The sequence below is a fragment of the Anoplolepis gracilipes genome, chromosome 1 (genome assembly GCF_047496725.1).
Source record: "Anoplolepis gracilipes chromosome 1, ASM4749672v1, whole genome shotgun sequence".
NCBI classification, from domain to species: domain Eukaryota; kingdom Metazoa; phylum Arthropoda; class Insecta; order Hymenoptera; family Formicidae; genus Anoplolepis; species Anoplolepis gracilipes.
The window spans coordinates 17,380,303-17,402,541 of NC_132970.1; the positions used below are offsets into that span (position 1 = coordinate 17,380,303).

Sequence of the window (22,239 nt, forward strand, 5' to 3'; positions counted from 1 at the left end):
ATATATATATATATATATATATATATATATATATATATATATATATATATCGTCGAAAAGATGGATCTTTTTGAGAAAAATTTTATCTAGATTTTTCCTTTCGCTCTTTCTGAGAGATATAATATATAAACACGCCACGTGACATATGTATTTATAATTTGTAGACGAGAATACTTTATACTTTTATAATTTATCCTTCTTTCCTAAATACTTTCTTCTCGAATGTATATTTATTAACGAAAATAACTGTAATTTTTCTTTTAGACTGTTTCTTAGATGAATCGTGTCAAACAATTTCGGATACTTATCGAACATATATATAGTTAGGGATATTCCATTTTTATATAGAGACGCAAGAATGTATTTAATGTTTATTCCTATACGTTCTTTATTCTTTTCAGAATGTTACCTTTGATTTCCGAGTAATTGGCGATTAATAGGCAAACGGAAATATCCTGCAAGAGAATGTAACCGAATGTCTTATACCGTCCACCAGACCATCATGTTTGTGATTCACGTGAACATCGCACATCACCCGCGTGACTTCTAAATTTAAGATAGATGATGAGAGATCTCTGAGATAATACACACTCTCGGCGAGAGGGATAACAGTAGAAACCCGGGGACGTAAACTTCATTACGTCGATGCTATATACGTTTGCATTGTCGATATCATCGCTACGGTTTATACACGTTTCCTCGATTAAAGAAAAAAAAAAAAAAAATCGATTACTCATCACGGAAGAAAGCCCCGTGTTCCTATCTACCGCAGGCATCGTCTATATCTATCGCGCAACTGTATTATTTCCATCGTTAGGGTCGTTTTTTTTTTTTTATTTTTTTTTCCACGAAACTCGTGTAAACGAATAGAACGAATGAACGACAGTGGAGATTGCATCCCCGCATTGCAGCACGTGTTTTATAGCAAGGTTATCGATAGATATATCTGCTCGTCGTAGATTTTCACACCCTTATATACGCGCGTACGCGCGACTGTTATTCTCACCGCACTTTCAGTATGCATTTTTTTTTCTCTGTCCGATTCTCATCGCCCATTTGGCGATAAACTTGGCGCTTTTCGATTCTTCTCCCTTGTCATCTCGATATTTATTATTATTACGCGAACTTTAAATTAGACGTATGGAAATTTCGCGCAGCCACGTTTCATCTCATCGACGAGACGCTAAATGAGCGGTGAAAATGTGAAAAGTTCTCTTTATTCAATAGGAGATCTCCCTAGATACGGCTTTTTCTCCTCTACGACGGACGGTCGCTCCTATTGTTAGATGCGATGAAGACGCGGACCTGTATATCACTTTGCGCATCGTGAATATCGCCCGGGACCAATCCACGAGCTCCTCTGTGCCCTCCCCTAATATTCAAGATATCATATGTATAATATCAGTGAAAAAGAGCAGTCTCAACGGTTGTTTTTCTTCCGTTGCTCATACGCGCGAAACAAATAATAAACAGAGTTATAGCGGCTCGCGTGTGTCTCATTGCGAGAGAACATCCCTTTCTACGTTACGTACATTGTGTATGTGTATCTGTTGTGCCTGAGAGGGTAGCGCGGGAGCGGGAGCGGGAGCGGGGGAGGGAAGAGGAGGGAGGGAGGGAGGGAGGGAGAGAAGAAGTGCAGAGAGGAACGAGGAACACGACAAAAGCATATCACATAGGCACATGTGCGATCAAGTGTACGGATCTCGCGAGCATTACACAGTCGGCGTTTCATCTCGTAGACAATCGTCGTTTCTTCGACCAAATTAATCGTATTACGCGTATTACGCGCGTTTCCGTTCGTTATTGTGATTCGATATATCGAGCACAGCCGCGTTCTTTCAAAATTTCGATCGCACCATCGATCAACAACTTATACACAGCCCAACATCTACCCCTTATACATATATCGTCTCTGTCTTTAATTCGACGCGACGAGAGAGATTGATCGCATTCGATATACTAGCGTTAATGAGACTGTAAAAATAATATCCTCTAAGCGTACTGAGAGATTTCAATCGTTGAATTAATATTATCTTTCCCGTACACACACACACACACACACACACACACACACACACACACACACACACACACACACACACACACACACACACACACACACACACACACATACACTGCAAATCGCCACATTTTGATTTGCGAACGAATAACACAAATCATGTTTCACTCCACTCGTAGAATAATATAATTATATAGCAATATCGGCTATCATGTTACAGCCTTGATATTATTTATTGCGCACAATCTGCGTTGCTTTTATACGTGCATGTGTTTATTCTGTAATTAATATCCAACTTTATACACCAAGTACCTGATATTTCTCATGAATTGTTATCCTGTTTTGATTCCGAAATTTCGCAGCTTCATAAATCTTAAATACGCATATCTCTCTGCAATAATGATATTAGCAATAAGAAATTATCTTGAAATTTTTAAAAATTTACACGCGCAAAAACGTTTTACGCGTGTCTCTCTCTCTTATTTTACAATAAATAAATTACTGCCCAATGTACACATTTGCATGTCATTTTTCCTCTAAGCCACATATATGTTGACTCTGTTTATATAGCGACAGCATAGTAATCAGAAAAAAAAAAAATGATTGATATGCCGTTGAAGAAAGAAATTGATCAAACGACGATATAAATGTCCCATCGCGCAAAACGACACGATTGCTTTCGTATGGAAACCGTGTACAGAATGTACATTAATATTACAAAAAAAAATATATTTAGACGGATGGATAAAATTTATTTATATCATAACAATGGAGATATTCTAAATATGAATGATTAATAAATCTCTGTTATGCAAATCAGGCTAATATGAAAAGTTGGGAGCAAATTAGCATTTAAATAGTTGCGCGGAGATGAAACTGACACATACACGATTAATTAAACTATGAACTCTAAGTCTCGTTTAAATGTCTACATTAAAAGATTTGCTTTCCTCAGTGATAGAGACACGTGTAAGTTTGCGTAAAAGAGAAAAGTGATAGAGAAAATTAAAAAATATATAAAATAAATCCTTTCTACATTACTTCAATTTTGTTAACTCATAGCATGTGTGATATTACGGTGTAAAATATATTTTCGATTTATAAACGTTTAAAGACTGTAGACTGTTACTGTATTTTTAATTTAATAAGCTAAGGAAATTTTTTACATACCTATGTTTCTCCCAGATTATTTCGTGTATATTTTTAATTTTTTAATTTTAGATTCTTTACAATAATAATACCGATATATCACGAAAACAAACAGATAATAATTTCTGATTTTTAATAATACAATTATGTTTTATACCTAATCTTTTGATATTTAAATTTTCTATTTATTGATCGTTGTATAAAAAGATACGCACACAAACTGGAAACCATCCAAACACACACACACACACACACACACACATACACATACATATAAAGCACATATAAAGAATTTCTTGATATTTCGAATCGTTTCGGAGATATTCGCGCGTTACACTTTTCAAGTTGAATACCTATGTCACTTTCCTTCGGTCTAGTGCCTAATAATAAGGTGTATGAATAATTTGTATTGAAAGTTTTCAACATTTGCCCTCATTTATACGCGCTGCTATCGCTGCTTGAGTTTGCTCGTTATTCACAATCGCCCAGATTCTTTGTGCCTTATAAAGAACTGCACTTCCATATCCAGGGTTGTGCATCGACTCTTCGTTACGTTCATTTTATCCGCCTTGTCATTAGAAATACTGTAATGCCTATACCGTGCTGTCTGCGCGATCGCCAAGTTGAACAACACTGAGACAGGTAATGCAGGAAAATTTATCCGCTCTTGTAATTCAATTCGTCGATGGAAAAACGTACCGATGGAAAATTATATTTTATTGAATTTACATGAATTTCATCGATTTGGTGTAGATTTTTTACGGCATGACGCTCTTCTCCAGCCGACTATTTTAATTTAAAAAATATATATGTGCTCTTTATTTTAATTTTAATTTTATAATTTTAAGGGACCAATGAGAGAGAGAGTGAGAGAGAGAGAGAGAGAAAGAGAGAGAGAGAGAGAGAGAGAGAGAGAGAGAGAGAGAGAGAGAGAGAGAGAGAGAGCGAGAGAGAGAGAGCGAGAGAGAGAGAGCGAGAGAGAGAGAGAGCGACAGTCAAAGTTGACTTGATTTTAAGTCTTATGTTTATATATATTTGTGTGTGTGTGTAATGTTATTTTTATTTATTTATTTAAACTTTAATGCCGTATTGTGCTAATATTTTTATGCATAACTGTAATTTTAAGTAATGTTAAGATTAACATTGTTGTTAGATTATTCTATTATTTTGGACTATTTTATAATGTTTCTATTCTGTTTTACTCTAAATATCGTCAGACATTGTAGACTTTTTAATTTAGATATCTATAAGAAGTTCATTTACACTGCACAAAAATTACAAATATAAAACTGGGACCCATCCAAAAAAATATGAATTAAGAAATAAATATGTTCTTTATATAAGAAATTAAGAAGCTCCCACTTTGAAAATTGAAAATACAAATGTTCAAAATATTTAAATTAATGCAAATTATATGTAGAATGTAGAATATATTCTATTTGAATATACTTTACGCGTTTAAAAGCACAGATCGCTTATCAAATTGAAACGGGCGCGAATAGGCATATACATATATGTACATATATATGTACATATATCGTTTAAATGAAAGAATTTCCATCGCTCGCAATTTCCTGCATAGCAATAACACGGGGCGGGTATTACACGATCGTCAATCGTCCAGCCCTGTAAATGGAAGCCAGTCATAATTCGACCCTGACTAGACTATACCGCATGTCGTACCATACAAGTACATATATTCACGTTGCGCACTCATACATACGTATAATACATTTCGCGGAATGCTCGCATGCAAGTTGCAATATTCAACACTGTTGACTCGAAATAAGAAAGTAGAAAGAGAGAGAGAGAGAGAGAGAGAGAGAGAGAGAGAGAGAGAGAGAGAGAGAGAGAGAGAGAGAAAGCGAGAGAGAGAGAGAGCGAGCGTCTTGTGTCAGATCGATGCCGCGGAGACTCGACATGCCCTTCCTTTCCTCCCGAGAGAAAAACCAATCGCGTTAATTAAAAATCAAATGTATATTTACGAAAACAATCTTCCGAAGCGATATTACAATATAATGCACAGCTGAATCTCTAATATTTTCGGTTTCTTCTCGTTCTAGTAAAAATTTTCGTCTTAATAAGTTTGAATAAGTTTGTAAGGAATTTTCTAAGGATATAAAAAATACAATATATCGTTGCCCGAATCCTAAAGTGATCTTAATTTCATGCGAGAATTTTCTCAAGTTCAGGACTAGAAGTTTAAGTTAAGTGTGGACACACTCGAAGCAGAGTAAAGTATTATAAGTGGCGTTGCTTCGCGCGCTATAGAGTCATCGATACCTAAAGTCTTTCTCCCCCGCGTCTCAAATGACCTGTTAAACCGATAAGAAATGGAGAGGGGAAGGGGGGAAGGAGAGAATATTGAAGGGAAAAAAAAAATAAATAAATAACGATGCATATCGGCGGCATACAATGAGCACGCACGCACAACAGTTTTTAACGGGGGAAGGGGGAGAGGGGGGAGGGGGTAAGAAAAAAAAAAAAAGAGCGAGTGCAGACATTGTTGTGCCCCAGTTGCTGCCTACCGGTTGCGGTAACAAACATTTTATGGTATCTAACTCTTTTCGTGACGGCCACAGCATTAAGATTATTAGCATAATTTATAACGGCGGTGTATACTTCCCGCCGGTCACCATCGCGTTCGCTCCTTTAGCTTTACGTTGACCAGATTGCTTGGGATTGCCGGAAGTCCGAGGATTCTCTGCGAGACTCGCCCCTCGCGACTTTTACATCGAACCTTGATGTAAGTAGGAGCATGATAACACGGACGGTTGAAATTGATCTGTAATAAATATCGATCGCATTTAGTTGCTTGTTCGTTACAAAAACGTAAGCTTTATTTTAATATACATTTTATTATTGCTATTAAGATCGTACATTTTTATGCCGGTTTTTGGAAAATTCGACGTAAAAGGTCCGCAAGACTTCGCGGATGTCTGAAAAATCGATTTTTAAAACACCCGAAGAATCTGGCGATCCTAATCGACTGGGGCTCTCGTCGCCTTTCCGAAGCGTTTTCCGTTGGTTCCGCTGTCGTCCACTATCCGGATCAAAGATGGAAGAGAGTCCAATGATTTTCTAATACCAAGTTTTCTATATAATACGTAGTATCGATTAATAATTAATAATAACAGGATGTGCGCGGATGATGCGGGTGCAAATTGAGTCGAATTCTCTCGAATTATGCAGTTTGAATGGCGGGCAATAATTAAAATATATACATATATCGAGAAATGCTTGGAGATTTATATTCGATAATTTTTTCCATCTGAAAAAAAAAAGAATCTCGAGAAATTTTTCGTTACGCGAACAAATATTTTCAATACTCGGAAACTCACGTATCGCGCGGAGAGGGATATCAGTAAACATTCAAACTCTCGCGCGGAATTCGCCTCGAATCTCGAATCTTTCGTCGAACGTGCGCCAGTATTTCTCTGGATTTAATGTCACTTTGCGCGAGCACATATATCGTTATTTATACTTGAATTTCTCGCATCATCTGCGCTCGCCACAATCATCACGAATTGTACAGTGCTCCGTTGTATCGCTCGACGATGTAAATACAACGACGAACGTCCGACAGTTTTTTTTTTTTTTTTATTTCGGGAACACGTAGCTCAATCGGGCGCGGCGGGGTGCTTAATCGATCCAAAGATGTATGATCCATCGACAGTTTCTTGAATTCTCTCTTCGCCCTCGAGATTCAAACTACGGCACTTTGACGTAGCAGCCGGAATAATCAGCGTTTTTTTTTCCTTCCATAAAAAATAAAAAAATAAATAAATCATTCTTTGCATAATTATATATATATATATATATATATATATATATAATATATATATTATATATTTGAAATGATTTTTACACATATGGATTTATATATCCAATAATACGGCCTCGACACTTCTCTCGCGGATTAAACGCCCCGCGAACGTCCGCAATTGTATCGGTAGAGTATTATTAGGACAGATAAAAAAAAAGAAAAGAAAAAAAAAAGAAACGTGTACTCCTTTCTCCTCCCCTTCTTCCCTTCCTCCCCCTCCCCCCCTCCGCTCCCATCGCACCAAGTTGACCATCAAGTACACGCGCAATCACCATATACGCGATTCACGTTCGCGATCACCGCCCTCTCTTAACGCTATTTAATCCTTTTGAATTTCGGTAGATAGATAACGTGATATGATTTCGGATTGTACGAAAGCGACGTGTCTCGCCGACGACGACGCCGAAGTAACAGTTTATTCACCGTCGTCGAATTATGTCTCGATTATGTTGTTACATACATGCTAATTTGATTATTATCGTTATTATTATACACGCGACACTTGTAGACATATGCGAAATAGTTTCATATAAGAGGCAAGGCTGCAAACGCAATCTTGGTCTCTTCCGAGACCAACGATGACGGTGCACGTGTTTCTTCTGGGAGAGCGATTCAAAGTGATGTTGCTATCGTTGATATTATCGTATATTGACGACATTATAATTTATTCTTGTAACGTCATTATATATCGTTATCGCTAAACGGTTACCGCGATCGTCATCGGCACCTTTCGCCCACGAAGAAGCAATCATCGTTACATATTACACATGAGCGTTTTGCGTTCAAATCTCGCGTTCAAACAGTTTCGACGGGCAAATTCAATGTCTCGTGATTAATAGATACACACATGCACACATATACACACATAAACATACGTTGCGTATTGCGGCCGATGATGATCGTGATGTAATCGAACCAGAAAAAAAAAAAAAAAAAGAAGCGGGACACAAAGGCGAATTAAATATAAATATATATCTATCACTATATCGAGAGTTGTGCGCTGCGTTTACGCGATTTAAGCTAGTTCATTTGTAAATAAAAACTATTTGACTCTTTGACCTTTTGTGGGTATATTAATTGATCCTATATACATTTATCCTCGATCTCTTTTACGGTCCATCGAGATTTATATAAACTGATAGAATGAAAAAATCAAATCTTTTTTATTTCGAGCCAAGATCACTTTCCGATATTTACTTGGTAGAAGCGATATCGCTACGATGCTGTGGAAACAATTTATGAGATGAGCAGTGCAGAGTCAATATCGTCTCTCCCTCTCTCTCTCTCTCTCTCTCTCTCTCTCTCTCGTTCGAGGGCGATATTGCCTCCGCATAAACTCGTAGGTCGTGCCAGCGTCTTACGGAGAGTGGAAATTAATTATAAAGCGTTCTCAAGCTATGCAAGCTAACTGCTGGTACGTAAGACACATGCCGGCATTGTCTGCCAACGTGCCAATCGCGTTGCTACCTGGACCGAAAGCCACTCTTATACGGAAGGGCGTAGTCCAGGTCTCCACGCGGCAGTTACCCTCCGCATCGAGTTCATCTCGTCTGCACAGCGAGTTGCCGCAATGCTCCAGATTGCAGACACCTGCCACGTTGCTTCCCGGCTGGAACAGACATATATATTTTTCGTTGTCGTCTTTAATAAACGAGTCTTTCGAAGTATAGCTAGCTCCTCTACTCGAATATTTTATTTTATCGAACACTTTCGAAGATGATTGAATTTCCTTCGCAGCTTGTTAATTATATTCAGATGTTTTGCACGATTACTTACTTTACGTTATGCATTAATAATAGTTTATGGTTTAATTTATTGTAATTTAATTTAAACTTCATTTAATTTAATTAAATTTCTCTTTCAATATCTTGCCCGTCTATTACGCTAGATACACAATGACTATATAATTATCATGTATCTAGCAGAAACGGGGAAGATAAAAAGAAATTTAATTTAATTAAATCAAGTCGTGAAAGAAAAAAACGAGTTATTGATTGCAACAAATAATAATGATAAAATTAAATGCTCGACGTACCGTGATAAATTCCTCAAAGTCGCAGGGGATAAGTATTCTGTCCCTGCATCGTCCTCCGAACGGAGATGATGCCGAATTCGTGCCGGTGGTGAGGACCATCTCCTGCTGCTCGGGCGAGCCCGCTCCCGAGCCTTCGACGACATCCGCGAGATTGGAATTATTCGCGATGCTATTTAGATTTCCTCCGGCGATAGCGGAGGTGGAAGCGTTTCCGTTACTCGTGGCGGAAGCTGCATTGACATTCGACGTCGCGTTGGACCGGCCAGGTCCAATCCGAAAAGAGTCTCTCGCACATGGCTGATAAGCGATACCGCACATGTCTCTCTCCTGACGCACGCACAATAGGTGATCGTGTCTGGCGAGGTATCTGCCGTTTGGCAAATAATTGAACGTCCTCAAAGTGCCGTTCAGCGAGCGAAAATATTGCAGACACCCGACTGGCGCGCGTTGCTCGAAACCCAATTGCACCACGCGCATCTCCCACATTCGTGACTGCAGGCTGCTTGGCAGCCGGAAGTTTAAAGTGATCGGTTCGTTGCCTTCGCTCGCGTCCACATACACTATTAAAAATATATATGTATGGATATATATATATATATATATATATATATATATATATACATATTTATTTATTTATTTTTCAGAGCTAGAACATTCTATATTTAAATTGCTCGAGAACGCGAATATATTTTATATAGCGACGATGGATTTTATTGCACAAGAGAAGCTACAGATATCTTATAAAAATAATGAAGAGATCAAGGTTCTCTCACCGTGTTGTCCACTGTTCCATCCGCACAGTTCGAAGGATGTCCTGCTGTTATTAATAATCATAACATCCCCGTCACATACACCAGTCATTGCATTTGGTTGGCCCTGAAATGTGTTTTCAATTTCTCTTTTTCTCTATCTGACTTATTTACAATAAGATTATGATAAATTGATAAAATTATAAGTCACCAGTGACGAATTAATTAGGTGTTGTTATTGATCGACTAAACTGGTTTAATTAAGCTTTATACTTTATTCGATGTTTGATAGGCTTAACATCAAATCGATTGTTAAAATAAGATTATGTATACAGTGCTCTGAATTGTCCTTTTGTTAGACTTCAATTTGGAGAAAATTTTTTTTTAGCGAAAATGTCGAGAAGTCAATAATTTTTGAGTTTTATTGAAAGAGTTTTCGTCCACTAAACTTTGTACATAAGAAATAAAACTACTGTAAAAAGTATTATAGAATTAAATAAAAGATGTAAAAGTGCACGATAAAAAAAAATATAAACTAATAGAGAAATGTGTGTGCATATAAAATTTCTATTATTTACTGTTAATTTTATGTTCATGTAATTTTACATATTTTTTGTATAGTGTACATTGTTCGTTAATTTTAAATAAAATTTATTTTAATAGAAATTTTAATTTGAGACTTAGTTACAGAATGAAACAAATTAAAGATTTGCAAAAAATAATGACCTCGTTTGACATTTTTTGCTAGAAAGAAAACTCGATTCGAAAAAAAAAATTAAGCAGAGAATTTAAAAGATCATTCAGTGCTTTTATGACTATAAAAATATACAATAGACTATAAAAGTCTATATAAATATATATAAGATAGCTGTCCCAGTTATAAGTCATTTAAGGTTGTTGACCACGAGTTTTTTATGTTTAAAAAAAGGAGTATAATAAGTCGAATATATATATGTTACGTAATAATTTTCTAAACTTTTAGCTATCATATTTAATAAAAATAAAAAGGTTTTTATTTGTATATAAATAATTATTTAAATTTTGATAACCGTCTATTGATGACCCAGTTGTAAATCACTTATAATCCTTTTGTCCTTTGTTGCAATACGAAACAACATATCTCTTATTTTGCAGAGAAATATAAACTTTCTTTATTTATGAAATATGTAGTATTTCTTACTATTGACATTTACATTGCAGATTGAACAAAAACATCGCCAGTTAAAAATTCTTTTTTTAATTTTTTTGCAATATTATAGTTAAGTTAAAAATGTGATATTTTACTAATAGATGGCATGATAATATTTCTTTTTAAATATGTTTACTAATATAATTATAATAAATATGTTAAATAATTTAATTGTTTAATAAAATGAATTTAAAAGCAAAAGTGACTTACTATTGGGACATGACTTACAATTGGGACAGTTGCCTTATTAATGTATTAAGAAAATAAATTGATGAAGAGAAGCATATCTTTTATAGAAATGCACAACTAAATATCGATTTCTCAATAAGAAATAAGCATCGTTGCAGTCTCTAGGTAAGTGTTTCATTTACGCGCGTCATGTTAGCATCGACATTGTCTTGGCAACTTGCGGAATATTAGATCGCGTATTAAATAGCGTTCAGGGGAATCAACGTTCGCCATTGGCCCAAGTGGATTCCGTCGGTGGATAACGCCATAGCAATAAGACATCCCTGAAACTTACAATGTTAAAATGGACAAAGTCGATCCTCAATTGGCTGACCTCCGTATCGATCTTTCGTACGACCACCGTGCAGTTCATAGGCCGGTCGATGAGGTTGGGAAAACCAGGACTGGTCACGTAGGTCAGATTATTCTGTACCTCGTTGTCGCAGCTTGCCGTGACTGAAAATCACAGGTTAATTGATCGACACAGTTAACGGGACACGTTGGGAATATTTAATTAGATATTAGTCATTCAAACTCCGCTTCGTAATTTCATGAGATTACGAGTCTGTATTTTTATGTCGACGGAAAAACGGATAAAATATACCGCGTCAATCATCTTTTTAAAGTCGTTAAGATATCATTCCCAATTGATATAAGATCGTATCGATGCACGAATAATAAATTGGCGGGCGTCCAATATTAAAGTTACTGATGTAACGACGCTATTAGCCTTCTAAAGTTAAGTGGGAAATCGGACACCTGAGTTGGAGTAGTGCCGAGTTAACTTTGTTGAGATATATCTTGTATAAGTTACTACTTTGTTGCTTCTCTCATGCGTTCTGTATGTTAAATAATTCTTTCGAAATAATTTTTTTTTTCAATTAATCGACTTTGCACGAATTGATTTATACACAAAAATTAATTTATAAAAATATCAGCTTAAGCTCAATATGTTAATTTTTTGAAAGAATATCTAATGTAAATTTTTATTTTTTGTTTATACTGTGCGTCAATTATAATAATTTTTCCGCGAAACAATTTTCCAAAATTGTAATTAATTTTATGCCGATTAATCTATATTTATATAAAAAATCCAAATTCAAATGTATACAATTTTTCGATAAGTAACAATTTTATACGACATGATCTATATGAAAAAAAATCAGGCATTGGAATTCGATAATTTTCGTTAAATTTCTTTTCATCATCGTTTCTTTCAAAGAATGTTTTAATTGTAATAATTTTGTCGCAAAACCATCTTCCGAAATTACAATTAATTTTATGTACAAGAGATTAATCTAAAAATAAAAATCTAAATTGAGATGTATATAATTTTATACTGATCGATTAATCTATTTTATACTTGGATTGATTTGTATAAAAAGTCAAACATCATCAAGAAAGAGTTTAATGCCAACTTCTCTAAAAAAAATTCAATGCAACTTTCTGCTTCTCTTATATACTATGTCAATTATAATAATTTTCTCCTACAACAACTTTATAAATTGCAATTAGTTTTCTGCAGATAAATTTAATTTATATTTAAAAGAAATTTTTTAGATTCCAAAGTATGCACGAGTTATGATGTAATTAATGTTAGTTACACCAAAAAGAGTTAGTTATTCTCGTCGAAACTTCTTGATCGAAATTCACATCCGCGTGGACGGATTAAATGCGAATTCCAGACATTCCAACACTTTCGCGAACTATCCGCCGTAGGCGTCGTCGTGTGATATTCTCGCGAACAGCCGGTCTTCGATAACGAGTTCTCATTCAGGTATTCAGTGACCGTTTTAGAATCTCGGGACGCTATTCAACAGCCCGCCGCCCCGGTTAGGAAGAAGCGGTTACTACCTTTGCATGTAGATCTTACTTCCTCCATCCCGTAACGGGGTGGCAGCTTGGTGGACAGTATAAAAAATGTATGAACGTGATGTCGCGCGTTGCATTCAACGATTCGATGAAAAGAGCACAAAAAGATAAAGATACAGGGGGATAGCTTTCGATTCGAAACACTCGCAGCACATTTGTGTATCGTGCTTGCACAAGTGTAATAATCAAGATTCTATTAAGATGTATAAATAATAACGAGGCTCTCGCATAGAAATAAATTAATAATAATGACAGTAGAGAGCAAAAGTATATATCGCAAAATTTATGATGTAACTAAGGGTAATATAAATCTAAGAATAAATTAAAAAATTGGATATAGTGAAATAAATAATTTAATACAAATTCATAGAATCAATAATCAAATTATAAATCGAAATAAAATTATAATAACGAACGTTTGAGGCTCATTCTTTGAGTCTTCTTCAGCGCAAATAAATATAAATAAAAATGATTACAGTATCGGTGGTAATATATGAGTCGTTAAAAACATAAACTGACCTCGGTAAAATAATTAGTCGCAAAAATGGAATATACATAGAGAAATTAATAATAACGTTTGTCAGTCATCAAGATTATATTTAGATGTATAATTATATAGAGGATTTTTCTCTCTCAAAATCATCGACTTTTAATCTAACAATTACGATTACTCAAATTTACACATAAAATATTTTTGCTTGTTTTTATCGCAAAAAAGAAATTTAAATATATTTTAAATATATATTCAGAAATTGAAATTAATTTTGATAAAACAAAAGACACAATATACAGTAGTCTTGAAGAAGTAAAGCTTGCTTGTGTACAAAAATATAATCCAATAATATTATTCATAAAAAAACTTTTAGATAAAAAAGGACGATACGATTATAAGTTAAACAAAGATCTACATCTATAAATACAATATATATTTTCTTTTCTTCGTTCTTTGCCGATCATTACATAATCACCGTTCTAATCTCGTAAAAGCTATGGAGGTTATTTATAGCTAAAGGTCACGTTCACACATCTCTGATCGCGAAAGCATTAGAAATTTGTTTTTTGTTCGTGTTATACAGCTTTTGTAAATTCACATAAAGTGCACATATGCAAATATACGTGCGCGTTAATATATACGGTACATCCTCTTTATATTGCATTTCGAAATTCATATCGACAAATTATTGCAAGATTACGCATTCGCGATAACAAAACTCGGACATGCAAGATGCGTCGAGAAGCAGACGTACTAGGAAGTGGTGTTCGGGAAATCGGTCAAGAATCCGTACGTACGGTATGGCCCTGTTTTCGACAGAGCATGCACCGTGGCGGAAAGAGCGAATGGATGCAGACCGGATAAAAAGCAACAAGAAGCAATTGGACGAAACGGAGACGGAAGATGGAACGGTCGCGAAAAGACTACACAGAAAAAAAGAATATTCTTACTTTGACAATATCTTTAGTTTCAAAATGTAAATCTTGAAATGAGATTATATCGCGTTAAACAAAGAAAATTTCCTTGGATGAAGACATTTTATATCGTTCAACCGAGAAAAATATATTCTTGTTATTTAAGAATAATTTTCTTGAATGGAGAGGAAAAAATGTTGGATAGAAAAAATAACACATGTTTAAATCGAAGATTATAATTTTCTTAGAGTTAAAATAATTATTTTATTCTTGAAATGATAATGATAGTATTGAAATAAGAGTATAATATTATTGAAATTTAAGATTTTTAAATTCTTCTAAAAAGATTATAAATTGTTGCGTATATATGAAACAATGAACGCGTTTATATGAGTATATAAGTTTTGATTTGACACTTACTTTTTTTTCTGTGTAGCCGTATAAAAACTTCTTCCGCGCTACGAAAGAATTGGAAATTTAAAAAAGCGGTATAAATTAAAGCGGAAATGCTCATCTATTTTTCGATTAAAATTTCACGATCACGAAATATATATACTTAGAAAAAAGAATCACTATAAAAAATTGTTACTTTAATTTAATTTTAAAAAATATCTCTTTAAAAAATTAGTATTGTTAATCGCGTGTAATAAAATATTGTTTTAAATATGTAAATTAATTAAATAACTTGAAAATAAATAAGATTTCGCTAAATTTTCATTTTCAAATGCATCTACAAAATATTCTCTCGCATTAAACATTAAACGGTCCATTAATGTATATAAATGGTACAATATATATATATATATATATATATATATATATATATATATAGATATTGTATCCTTCATAAATTTTAACTTAATTGCTGTTCCTTTTACGAATTTAATGTAGTGGTTAATTATAAAATTATTAAGTCTAATATCTTGAAAATAAAAGCGCTTTGACAAATTAAACTTTAGAAAAATGCACGCTAAGATATCCATTTTTCAGCAAACTTTAAATCAATTTTATAAAATGTAATATTGAATTTAAATTTTCAAAAAAATTTATCGTTAGAAATTAAAAAAAATTGTTGAATACAGTCGTGCTTTGTCGATAAAAGAAAAGTATTTTTAAAATTGCGAAGAAATTTAACGAAATTTTTATTTAGGCAGACGTGCCTTGCATCTAAAACTTGACGGTTAAAAAAGTTAAATATCAATTCAATGTCAATAATAATATAATGTAAGTATGCTTTACGATTATTTATAAAAACTCTTCGAATTAATACATATCGTTAGTGTTATAGCCTATCTCTTTTAACATAGTTTATTATTAATTAAATGAAAATTCTATACGTTCAGCTGTGCCCGATTACGTTTCGAAAGTACGTAAACAAGACGTAGGAGAGACGCTGGGCCCCATATGCGGTGTGCGATTCTCGGTGACCGCGCCGAAAGGCAATTAAGTAACTGTATAACTCGGTCTTCAAGTTCTTCCTCGTGCGATCTCTCGTATACCGTTCCTCCTTCTTGCCTTCCTTCTTCGAGTGCTCCCTTTCACGCTATCGACGAGAACGTGTGCCGCTTATAAGAGATCGTCTTAGATTGGAATTACGCCCGCCTTTTCGATACCGTTAAATTGAGAAGTAAAGGAACTTATCGATCGATTTGGCATCAATTATGAAAAAAATCTCATCGTCTTTAGACGTTAAAGATACATACGATACTCTCAACTAAAAGAGCTTTTGCGCGTACTTTGGACAACTTAAATGATGCGATCGATCAGTTATTTAGATAGCCTATACGAAACCATCTCGTATAGACTAGAAAGAGCCTCACGGATCAGATTATTATGTGGAGAAAAAAAAAAAAAACGAGAAGCAGATGGAAAAAAAGAAATTATATGATATATTTGAAGATGCCTACAATGTATCGCGGATGTGGAAAAGAGCTGATATTCGGATTATCCTTCTTTCGGATTCGGAACGGCGCTCTCGCTCGGAGTGGATTTTACGATATCGCTTTTATGATGACAGGTATAACTCGCGCGTATACGATGAATGACAGAGATAACTCACATATGCAGCACACGCCGAATCCGAGTGCACACGGTCCATGAGACACCCCGCGCTGGATACGACACTCGTATGTGTTCATGCATGTTCCCTGGCGTCGTTTGTCCTCGGACAGGCATTCCTCCTCCACCGGAACGGGAAAAAAGTTTAACACTGCGCAAAACGAGTCAGTATAAAACGCGAAGAAAGATCCGTTTGTTCATCCTTCGGACTTTACTCGGTAATGTCATTTTTTTTCCGATTATTTTTTGGCCATTGTGTAAATGAATTTCAGGAGTGTAAAGTATAAATAAATAAATAAATGGATTACCCTCTTTCTCTCTCTTGTAAAATAATAAAAATAATTAAATTAAAATTCAGTAAAATAATAAAATTTACGAGCGATGGCAAACTACTAAAAATGCTAACACGGGAGATAATATGGAATCTTATTTAATTTTCTTCGGCTTAAAGGATTAAAGGCGGCAATTGTTACAAATTGTTGTAAACTTCGTCGTAATCCAGTAGCAGAATGTATATTTTGAATTCTTCTTGAGCTCTCTCTTCGCAGATATTTACGATTCAACATCTGCTCCTTTTCACTTCAACTAAATGTTTATTTGTAGGAAAATAATTCTTCAAGAAAGTCTTCAACAAAATTTTATCCAATGTCTAAAAAAATAATTAATCCTTACAAATCTTCACAAAATAATCAATTACACGTGTGTTTTTTTAGTAAAATAAAAATGTTTTGATTGAAGAAATAAACAAGTTACTCGACAGTAATAATATTTAACATGAATGAACTATTGTTCATTCACGCACTGCACGGAAACTACTGATTTTTGTAAAGTTTACAAGATCTCCTCTTGTACATCGCAAAGAGCGCCTATTCTATATTTTTCTCTCGAGTTAACAAGCGAACAAGAGAAATGGCAAACTAAAAATGTTAAACACGAGGGATAACGTGTAATCTTCAATTTTCTTCGGCTTAAAGAACGCGGCGAATTGTTACATTATAAATTTCATCATCGTAATCCAGTGCAGAATGCTATGTATATTTTGAATTATCTTTTCTCGAACTTCCTTTCCGATAATATTTACTCGCTGCCTACGTTCGTTTTTTTATTTAACTCACCCCTGGAAAATCGAGCTGCATCCCCTTCAAGCAGCTTGTTCGACACCTTATTCGTAGCGCGAGTCGACCAGAAATTCAGCCCTAAGAACGACCATTGATGTGTCATCTCTGGTAAGGAGAGCATCAAGACCCCGAGGCTATTCAGCATGCACTGGACACCGCTCCCCGCCGACGGGAACGATGCTCTAGCCACCGTAACAGCGACGCATAAAACGACGAATATCTCATGATAGCGTGAAAGCATAATCGCGCCACTGATCACCGGTATCCGCGAAATCGCATTCCCGGCTCCCGGCGGCTGCTGGGACTCATCCGAGCTAACCGAAGACCGCGCTGCCGACTGACCGTCAACGAGACTCCACGCGTATCAGGCCCACGCGTCTCAGGACCCTCTCCTGCCACCAGCCATAATATATCCCCGCGCATTTATATTCGCCAACATATTTTTATAAGTAGGTTATTATTGTCGTCAAAATCGTGCGCGATTGAGAACGTGTGTTTTGTAACGGTCTGCAGACAAATATATTTTAACACACCTTTTTTAACAGTTATATTTACAAAAAGCGGAAAAAAGAAGAAGAGAGAGAAAACTGGATTTTGATACTAAAAAGAATAATAATGAATTGATAATTATAATAAAGAACAGAAGGAAATAAATAGAAATAGAAATACAAAAAAGATATCTTCAACGTAACATTTTTGTTATTATTATTAAATATTTTTAAAATTATTTTATTAAAATATATTTATCTTTATTGATTATTGACTATCTGTTTTTAGTTTTCAAGGAAAAAAATAACAAATTGTATTATGCAATTAGATAAAAAGATATCATTATCAATTATATATTCCTTTCCCATAATTTGTGCTCTATAATTTTAATTCTATTATTTCCAAGATTTTAATAACTTTTATGTTATTCTATTTATATGTAATCATAGATGTAATCATAGATGAATTTATATTTTTTAATCATACGTACGCACACACATCTTCAAAGTTTTAGATAAATATTATTTTAATAAATATTTAAAAAATGTAAAAATATTAATTGTAAAAATATCAAAGGTTAATTTATGATAAAAATCATAAAAATTTATAAAAGAAAATTGTATCAATAAAAATATATTAACAGATATATATATTACTTTTTTATCTTTTCTTTAAACTTCCCTGTAGTATTTACCCCCTGTAGTATAAGTACATTTCATACTAAAATATCGATGTATATTTTAACTTCTTTTATCAACAATTCTTACATTCCTGAATTATCATCAGACGACTATTCCTCAATTTACTGTATACTTCAACCGCTTTCCTTTCTCACTGATGATAAAATCGTTTGTATATATATATATATATATATATATATATATATATATATATATATATATATATATAGATATATATATAAAGCGTCAATAGGACATGTCCCTGATATTCCATAATTTATGGATATTTCATATAATTATAGATATCACGAATATGAAAATGTATTATGTATTGCATATAAATATGAATATATGTATACATAATATGCATATTTATATTCATATTCGTATTATGATATCCATAAATTATGGAACATTAGAAACACGTTTTATTGATGCTTTCTCATTACAGCACATTATAAACATTAATACACACACACTTTTGAACATTTTCTTGTAATTCCGTGTAATGAAATATTATTTGTCATATTTTGTTTTAATATACATACATATATTGTAATATATATTTTATAATATATATTTATAATATACTTAATTGTAAGGTAATATATGTATTAATTGTAATATATTTTTTATATTGTAATTGTATATTTTATAATTCTATATTGTGGTTCCTATTTTAAAAACTAAATTAAGTAGAAAATTTGAAAGAAAGAGTTTTAATAAAAATTTATATTCTTAATAAGAATAAAAACAGTTTTAAATTACAATATGTGTATTATGATTATAATACAATTGTAATTACAATACAACTTTATAATTTATAATTAATAGTAGTATCAACATTACACAAATAATAGATAAAGTAAAGAAAATTTAAAAATATTTCAAAGGTACCTAAATATATTATGTATAAATATGTATATTTGATTAGAACTATAGAAAAAATATACCTAATAGAATAGACAGAACTTGATATATGTATATATGTATATATACATATTTAAGTATAAATATTAATAAAATTAATACATATTTATACTTAAAAATTAATAATTAATATAATTAAATATATTATATATTAATAAATAAATGTTTTAAAAGTACAAATAAATAAAATAAAAATTATCAATAGATTATAATTAATATACGTCAATTAAAACATTATTTCATTGAGAATTAAAAAAATGTAAATGACATATATATATATATATATATATATATATATATATATAAATAATGTTTTATATATATATATAAAACATTATTTATATATAAACATATAAATCATTACAATATATATACATACACACTTATTTCCGATACAGTAGAAAATGCTCAGAATTACACTGACATATGTACAATAATTGTATACAAATTGTTATACAATAATTGTGTTTGTAACTAAAATTTATAAAATTTATAAAATAAAGTGTAACTAAATTGGGACATAAATCGCTTGTACGTAATAAAAGAAAGTCGACAGATGATGAACATGTAAATAAACATGTTATTTCACACTTTTGGTATAATATAATATATGCGACACTTAAATGCTGAAAATTGTGAAAAAATATTAGTACATTTTTATCAAATAAATCAGCGTGAAGTAAGTGTTTAGCTCAGCAGTTGCGGATTATTTTGTCAGGAAATTTGGGACCCCACATCGAAATAAGACATATCGCGCAAAATGCAATAAATCTCTCAAATTCCGATTTTTTTTATTGGACTATGCGAATAAAAATAAAACCAATATGATTATTATTGATTCCCGATGTATGTTTCCGCGCAATTACTATTTAATTATTATACATTAATATATATACTAAGGATTCTTATCTGTTCGTTGCCATCTCTATTTTTATTTCAATTTTTATAACAATTTTAACATTCATATTCATATATATAAAATGAACAAATTCGTTAAATAATGAAAAGATTGAGAAAAACAGTGCATTTCCTGCTTTTGTATCGAAAATTAGTGCAGTTATTTGACGCCATGCGTCTTGGAAACAGATCCGCTTATTACGTCTTCCTTGACATTTGATTTTTGACATTTTTCTATGTAAAAATTTACTATAAAATACCATAATGGGAACGGAGGGAGGGAGGGGAGGGGGGCAATTATATGTTTTCGTGAAGATTCAACAGGTAGTTGTGTGCGCGGAGGATCCAACAAGTGGTTACGTGCGCTAAGAATCAACAGGTGATCGTATGCATTAAATATCTTATATCCATAAAAAATAGTAAATAGTAATGCTAACAATAAGTTAAAAGAATAGCAGCAAATGTATAAATTATTGAATAAATTTGATATTTTGATTTTATTTAATAAACGCCAGTTATAATAGTACATCTTAAAATATGAGAAATTTTTATTTTTATTATTTCATAAATATATTATTTAATGTTAGAATACTAATTTTTTAAATTATTCTCTCATCTCTTGCTTAAAACTATTAGTTTAAAAGAGAAAATCGTTTTAATTCTCCCTTTTGTAACTTTGCATTTCAAAACTTGCAACAATTTCTTACGATTCTTATTTCAACGATAAAATAAATGAAAAATAAATTATTTAAAATAATAAGTAAATAAAAACGATATATAGGAGGATTTAATATAGGATTTAAAATTATTTCTCTATCAATTAAAATATATAGAATAATATTTTCCATAAGTTTACAGAGAACAGACATTCCAATTTTCATAAGTTTTTTATTATTAATATTTCATTTCTGAAAATCTGCAATTAAGTATTCTATCTGTTGTAAATTAGATTTTTACAACGCGAATAGTTCATTAATCAAAATTAATTTGAAAAATGTAAAAGATACAGAAAACATTCAGTTCAAAATATTATCAATAAGCTTCGTGGATTAACAATACGGATTAACAATAGTGAAAATTATATAATAATAATAATATATAACTGATAATAATAAACTATAATAATAGACAATAATAAATTGATAATAGTTAAAATATTCGTAAAGAATAATCGAGTTTTCTCTTGGTACTTATCGCGATCGAGTCTCAAAAAATAATAAGATATAATAACAATAGACAAAACAAAATTTGCAATCTTTTGTTTTTTGACAGTATGAATGACAACAAAACGATCGCGTGTCTCAATAATAATAACATCAAGAAAAATAAGATCAAATATCATGTGTTACAATCAATTTGTTGTTCACCTCCTCAAAATATTTAACATTTTATAATCTTTTAAACTGAATATTTTCTATATCTTTTGCATCTTTCAAATTAATTTTAAATTATGAATTGTTATCACATATAAAGTATAATATTTTTTTAAGTATGTATTAAATTATAATATTTTTATTTTGAGAATATAATTTATCTTTGATAAACAAAACTATTAATAAATATATAAATTAATTTAATATTATTTACATGTC

The 22,239-nt window shown here is 32.5% G+C and overlaps 1 protein-coding gene across 1 annotated transcript; it reads right to left on the reverse strand.

Annotated features, from left to right (window-relative positions):
* Positions 1-7,236: 7,236 nt before the first annotated feature.
* LOC140667466 (uncharacterized) lies at positions 7,237-18,118 on the reverse strand. The gene is made up of 6 exons (XM_072895489.1): positions 17,649-18,118; positions 16,535-16,684; positions 11,492-11,652; positions 9,804-9,906; positions 9,031-9,590; positions 7,237-8,604 (listed from the first exon to the last, which is right to left on the reverse strand). Exons 1-6 carry the CDS (start codon positions 17,890-17,892, stop codon positions 8,386-8,388), a joined length of 1,437 nt encoding a protein of 478 aa, XP_072751590.1. The 5' UTR covers positions 17,893-18,118; the 3' UTR covers positions 7,237-8,385.
* Between the last annotated feature and the right edge of the window lie 4,121 nt (positions 18,119-22,239).